The 7135-nt window shown below is 51.5% G+C and overlaps 1 protein-coding gene across 13 annotated transcripts in view; it reads left to right on the forward strand.

The window, feature by feature from the left end:
* PAQR5 (progestin and adipoQ receptor family member 5) overlaps nucleotides 1-7135 on the forward strand; it is a 92606-nt gene that overhangs the window by 67603 nt on the left and 17868 nt on the right. For 10 of the 13 annotated variants that reach the window (XM_078333508.1, XM_035259049.3, XM_078333506.1 and 7 more), the window contains 3 exons: nucleotides 486-613; nucleotides 2710-2915; nucleotides 6683-6809. In XM_078333508.1, the coding sequence (XP_078189634.1) occupies nucleotides 486-613; nucleotides 2710-2915; nucleotides 6683-6809 (461 nt within the window). Of the gene's footprint in view, nucleotides 1-59; nucleotides 210-479; nucleotides 614-2684; nucleotides 2920-6682; nucleotides 6810-7135 lie in introns of those variants that run through there. The other 3 variants (XM_035259052.3, XM_078333509.1, XM_054239409.2) reach the window with 3 other exon arrangements.

The following is a 7135-nucleotide window of genomic DNA, read 5'->3' on the forward strand; positions in this document are numbered from 1 at the left end:
CAAAAGCCCTTTATGAAGCACCTTGGTGAATATATGCTGGCACCGGGGGCATCTTCTGCAGAGTTCTTCCCACCAGCCCCGACCTGCAGCGTTGCTGGCTCAGACAGACAGCCTCTATGTCAGCTCACCAAAAAAGCGTCCAGAAACCGGGCTGTAGGCCCCAGGCAGAGGGTGCAAAAACGGATTATTAGGCAAGATTCATGCCAAGGGTAAGTATGGCAGGGGATGCAAAGGCAGGCTGGATTTCCAAAGGGAGCCTGGCCCTTGAATTCTCTCCTCCAGCTGGCTGGAGGCTTCTTGGAGGACTTGGGATTTTAGAAGCCACTGCAGGGGAAGGAGAGAGTGAGGAGAGCAGCTTAGCGGGTCAAGGGCTTGTGATCAAGCGCTCCAGGCACACCGTGCACAGCCTGTAAGAAGATGTTTCTCCGGAGACCCTCGTGCCACTCTCTGGTCTGACCTCAGTGTCCTTTTCCTTGCCTCCGCAGGTGTTCCATGAACAAGGCATCCTGTTCGGCTACCGCCATCCACAGAGTTCTGCCACGGCCTGCATCCTCAGTCTTTTCCAAATGACCAATGAGACTCTCAACATTTGGACTCACTTGCTGCCTTTCTGGTACCTGTCTACCCCTTCGACCGGCCTGTCTCCTCCAGGAGTCCTAGAGACCAGGGAGTTTTTTGTTTTTTTTTTAAGTAGAGTTTGCTCTTGTTGCCCAGGCTGGAGTACAGTGGTGCGATCTCAGCTCACCGCAAGCAATTCTCCTGCCTCAGCCTCTCGAGTAGTTGGGATTACAGGCATGCGCCACCATACCAGCTAATTTTGCATTTTTAGTAGAGACGGGGTTTCCCCATGTCAGGCTGGTCACAAACTCCCGATCTCAGGTGATCCACCTGCCTCTGCCTCCAAAAGTGCTGGGATTACAGATGTGAGCCACCATGCCTGGCCGACCAGGGTGTCTTAAAACACAGCTAGTGTTGTGAGGGCTGAGATTCTGTGCTGGCATTTGGGGATCCCCCACGGGTACACAAGGGTGAAGGGAGTGTGTGACAGAGGGAAGAAACATTGGGTGTGCCACTGCGATGACCTAATTTAAGGAATGGATTGTGGTAGGATTTGAGGGGAAATCTCGAAAGCACCTCAGTACTTCCCTGTTCTGGTGTTGGATTTAATAGCATTTACCTTCATCTCCTTCAGTCCTAGAGACTTTCCCAGTCTCCCAGGAGCCCTGGTTAAAATGTCACTAGTTTGAGCAAGTCAACCTCTCTAAGCTTCACCTTTTCCTACCTGCAAAGCAGTTGTGATGGTTCACACCTCCCCAGGGGTTGCCGTGGGGGTTTGGGAAGAAAACATTGGTAGAGGCACCTGGCCCAGAGCTGTGCGGGTTCCTAATCATTCTGCGAACCACGGCAACCGGGAGGCACTTGGTCAGGCAGCCTGTAGATGGAGCCAGCTAAGAGCAAAGCTCTGGGAAGCCTGTACGCAGAAATGGGAGTTGCCAGGGAAGCGAAGGGGAGTCTTCCCGAGAAAGGTGGGGGCTGAAAGCCAATGTCACACATTGCATCCTTTGCTTAATGAGTGGAGGATGGAGAAAGGGTCAAAGCACCAAATCACAGTGGATCCGAAGTGGAAGAACTAGGAGGCCATTCAAGCCACTGCCCCACTCAGGCCACCATTGGTTGATATAGACACAGCAGAGAGAATGGGTGGCTTCCTTATGTCATGCAGGGGAGCTGTGGCACAGGCTGGTCTCTGGACTCCCTCCAGTCGTGTTGAGAAGAGATTCGGAGTGTGCAGCGAGTGGAGATGGGCCCATGCCCCCCACAAAGGGACAGTCAGCCCGAGTAGAAGTCAGAAGACAGACCCGGGGTCAAAACATAGGGGCAGGCTGTTTGGGTCCAGCAGCCAGCCCAGTGGAGAGGGGAGAAAGCTCAGTCTCGTGTGGACTGAGTTCAAGGAGGTGGGAGGGGGTTGTAAGACTGCCTTAAAATATTTGATAGGCTGGCTGGGTGCGGTGGCTCACACCTGTAATCCCAGCTCTTTGGAAGGCTGAGGTGGGCAGATCAAAGTCAGGAGTTCGAGATCAGCCTGACCAACACAGTGAAACCCCGTCTCTATTAAAAATACAAAAGTTAGCAAGGCATGGTGGCACATGTCTGTAGTCCCAGCTACTCTGGAGACTGAGGCAGGAGAATCACTTGAACCTGGGAAGCAGAGTTTGTGACCAGCTGAGATTGAGCCACTGCATTCCAGCCTGGGCAACAGAGTAAGACTCTGTCTCAAAAAAAATAAAAATATTTGATAGGCTTGTTTTCTATGATCCTGGTGGAGAGAACTAAGGACAATCAAATGGAGATAGATTCCAGGGGGACAGGTTTAAGCCAATGAAGGAGAACTTTCCAGCCCTTAGAGCTGCCTTGGGAGGTAATGAGTCCCCCATCCCTGGAAGCATGCAAGCTGAGGCTGGAGAATCACTAGGGGATTGGACTAGATATACATAAAGGCTCTCTTCTTACTTCACCTGCCCATTCCCAACATCCTGCCTCCCAATTAAAAAAGGACCTCCCCCCCTACCTCCCTAGCACATGGTATTTCCCCAAAGTGAGAAGACAGAGGAGTTGGTCATGGTGGGGAGGGGGAATGGAGATAGAAGATAGGCAAAGAACTAAAAGGAGCTCCCATCACGGAGGGTGAGTGGGCCCTCTGTGTTCCAGGTTCTTTGTGTGGAGGTTTGTGACTGCACTGTACATGACAGACATCAAGAATGACAGCTACTCCTGGCCCATGCTTGTGTACATGTGCACCAGCTGCGTGTACCCACTTGTGTCCAGCTGTGCACATACCTTCAGCTCTATGTCCAAGAATGCCCGGCACATATGCTACTTCCTGGACTATGGCGCCGTCAACCTCTTCAGCCTGGGTAGGTGAGGCCCTGCTCTTGCTTTCCCTCCCCTGCAACTGAGCTCTCTGTCCCTTCTCCTGTGAGCTAGGGTCACCAGAAGGATTTGATGAGTTTGCAGAAGAGCCCAGGGAATGCCAGTGCTCCTGTCCACGTTCCTGATGGGTGTTTTATAAGAAATTATGCTGCTAAACATTTAGCCACTGGCTCCTTGTGGATAACAGCCGCGATCTGCAGTGTTTGCCAATTTCTGTGGTGTAAATCTTCCCACCGCGGCCAGTTTCAACCTACCAACATGACGTCACAGAACACAGGGGTGGGAAGAGATACGTGCAGCACGCCATTACAGGAATTCCACCATGCAGATACAGTAGATGTAGTCATTGAGAACTCAGTTCTTTTGTTAATATGATTTATTTAACTGCAAGTTCATGTAATTTAATTTTTAATGATGGCTGTGTTCCGCTCCCAGCTCTCTCACAGTTCAGAATGAGCTGACTCCAGTACATCAGTGCTGGTATCTGTCACGCCAGGCAGAGGAGGAGGGTGAGGTCATGAGCCTTGCACGTCCAGAGGCTTAGAGCAATCAGAGGTGCTCAGAGTGCATGGGAATAGAGCAGTGGCCTAAGCTGGTGAAACTGGGTGCTGACAGCCTCTACTTCTGTCTCTCTCGTTTTTTTTTTTTTTTTGCCCTTCTCCTGATTATATTGACTTTTTCTTTAACTGTGATGCTCCCTCCTCTGGCCACCTCTTCTCTCCTCCCCTTGTGGGCATGCATCCATTCCCAAGGATGCGAGTTCTAGATTCTTCCTCCAAGTCCCACTCTAGGAGAGAAAACCAATTATTGTCTTCCTTGCCCAAGAGGTTGTCCATGAAAGCCTACCTCCATCCTCTTTTTTCATATACACAGACTCACACAAACACACATGCACTGACACACACACAGTGCACGACACATATACACACACACCACACACACAATACACTCACATGCACACACACACTCTCAGACACTTCACACACACCACATGTACTCACACACTGACACACACACAATACACTCACATGCACACACACACTCAGACACTTCACACACACCACACACCACATGTACTCACACACTGACACACACACACCACATACACACAGTACACTCACATACACATACACCACATACACACAATACATCGCATACTCTCAGACGCTTCACAGAGACACCACACACCACATGTCCTCACACAGTGACACACAGTCACATACACTCACACCACATACACACAGTACACTCACATGCACACACACACTCTCAGACACTCCACACACTCCACATTTACACACTAACACACACATAATACACTAACATACACATACCACATACACACACATGCACATACCCATACCACATACATGCAGTACACTCATATGCACACACACACTCTCAGACACTCCACACACCCCACACTTACACACTAACACGCACACAATACACTAACATACACATACCACACACACACACTCACATGCACATACTCATACCACATACAATACACTCACATGCACACACACATACTCTCAGACACTCCACACACGCACATGTACACACTGACACACACAATACACTCACACATATACCATATACAATGCACTCACATGCACACACTCACTCCACACACCCAACATGCACTCACACAATACATTGACACACACAATACATTGCATACACACACACATACACACCACTCACATGCACACACACCACACATACACATTGACACAATACACTCACACCACATACAGACAATACACTCACATGCACATATACACACACATACATCACTCACATGCACACACACATACTCTCAGACACTCCACACACGCACATGTACACACTGACACACAATACACTCACACACACACCATATACAATGCACTCACATGCACACACTCACTCCACACACACCCAACATGCACTCACACAATACATTGACACACACACAATACATTGCATACACACACACATACACACCACTCACATGCACACACACCACACATACACATTGGCACATATAATACACTCACACCACATACAGACAATACACTCACATGCACATATACACACACATACATCACACACACATCACACACACCACATACATACTTACACACATACACTCACACACAGGCTCACTCACATACACTCTCACACACATGCACACACACTTTCCCACTTCATTGCCAACTCTTCAGTGCTCTGCTGTCCAGTCCCCAGCATTCACCAGGCCTCGCCCCTTCGCCCATGAGCCAGGGTCACCCTCAGGCTCTGATGGGTTTGCAGAAGACAGCATGGAAGGTGTGTGTCCTGTCCAGGGTCCTGGCCTCCTGACTGCTGGGATTGCCGCTCTTTCTCTGACCCCTGCCATGTCCCTCCCTCCCTCTGGGGGTCCTCCCACCTTCTGCTGGGCTGGCTCCCCTCCTCTGCTTTCCGGCATATATGGGTGGAGAGGCTCAGATGTGGTTCTCTGACCTCCTCTCACGCAATCCGGCTCCCCGGGGATCTCTGTGCCTACTGCATCTCTCCCCATCTCTGGAGAAACCCCATCTCCAGTGTAAACCTCCTACCTGAGGTCCATACCACCTGGAGCCAGGAGACCAGAACCGTTCCTCCTCCCGCCCCTGCCCCCACACCTGCTACCCCTCTGTATGTCCAACCTGACTGATGGCTGTGCCCCTACTCATCCTCCCAAGTCAGAAGTCTGACTAATCCTCGGGGTCCCCTTCCTCTCACTCCCTGCCCCCACCCACCCTCTGGCCAATTGGTTATTAAGGCCAGGTAGTCACCTGCTGTAAGCAGCACTGCCCCTCGTCTTGACTCAGGCCCCGGCCTCTCACTTGCGTGGTTATCACAGCCCCTTCCACCTCACCTGGCCCCTGGAGTCTTCGATAACACCTTCTATCACCTCACCCTCCATCCACAGGGCCCCTTGTCATTGGAAGCATTCCTTCAAGGGGTGGCTTCTTGGCCCTCGGTCACCTGCCCCAGGCTTGTTTTGATAAGTGTGGGCATTTCTGGAGTAATAGCTGCATGCCCCCTTTGAAAAGGACAGTGATCTCCTCTGCTCTTCCAAATACATGCTTCAGCAAACAGGTCTCTAGAAGGTCCTTAGGCAAACCTTCTCTCACAAACACCAAAACCTAAAACACAACACAACACCCAGCCTCTCAGCTGGTCTGCCCCCCCGGCTGCTGATATGACAGCCTCGTCTCAGCAAGGGCCCGCCTTCCAGCACTGATCTTTCTACCAGCAGCACCCATGTCCCTGAGCAGGTGAGAAGTGCACGCTCTGAGTACAGCTCAGCTCGCTGGGTCTGTCATCGTGGACCACAGCACGTGGCTAAAAGCGGGGGCTGTCACTAAACTGCCTGTGTTTCAAGCCCGTCTCTGCTAACTCCCTAGCTGCAGGTCCCTGGGCGAGTGATGGCACCTCTCCGTCCCTCAGCTTCCTATCTGTACAGTGAGGATAAGTGCGGAGTTACGAAGGAGGGTGGTTAAAGTCTTATGTGAGGTCATATAGGTAAAGCCCTTAGAGCAAAGCTGGGCTCATAGGATGGGATTTGGGTGAGCAGAGAAGGGAGAGGAGGACATCCTGGAAGGTGGAATAGCACCAGCGAGGGCACAGACTCAGGACTGTGGGAATGAGGGCCAAGCCAGATGCTGGGGATGGTCTTTGCAAGGGGCCCACGTGGTGCCAAGGCCTGGCCCCTCTCCCAAGCTTGGCTTTCCTTCCACAGGCTCGGCCATCGCCTACTCTGCATACACGTTCCCAGACGCGCTGGTGTGCACCACCTTCCATGACTACTATGTGGCTCTGGCTGTGCTGAACACCACCCTCAGCACAGGCCTCTCCTGCTACTCCAGGTACTAGGTGGCTCTGACCTCAGATGGGAGGGGAGGGAGGGCCTTGCATGCAGCTCCTGGGACTCTTTGAGGGAACCGGAAAGAGGTGGGCTCGTGGAAAGCGTGCTTGGGAACCTAGCACCCAGTTGCAGCTGATTTCCCATTGTGGCAAAATCAGCTTCCTGGGCATGTAAGCGCCAGCCATCCATGCTCAGAGAGTCTCATACTTGGTTTAATACTCTGCTGCCTTTTTTTTGTTGTTGTTTTTTAGAGACGGAGTCTCACTCTGTCACCCAGGCTGGAATGCAATGGCATGATCTCGGCTTACTGCAACCCCCAGCTCCTGA

This window comes from Callithrix jacchus, chromosome 8 (genome assembly GCF_049354715.1).
Source record: "Callithrix jacchus isolate 240 chromosome 8, calJac240_pri, whole genome shotgun sequence".
NCBI classification, from domain to species: Eukaryota; Metazoa; Chordata; class Mammalia; order Primates; family Cebidae; genus Callithrix; species Callithrix jacchus.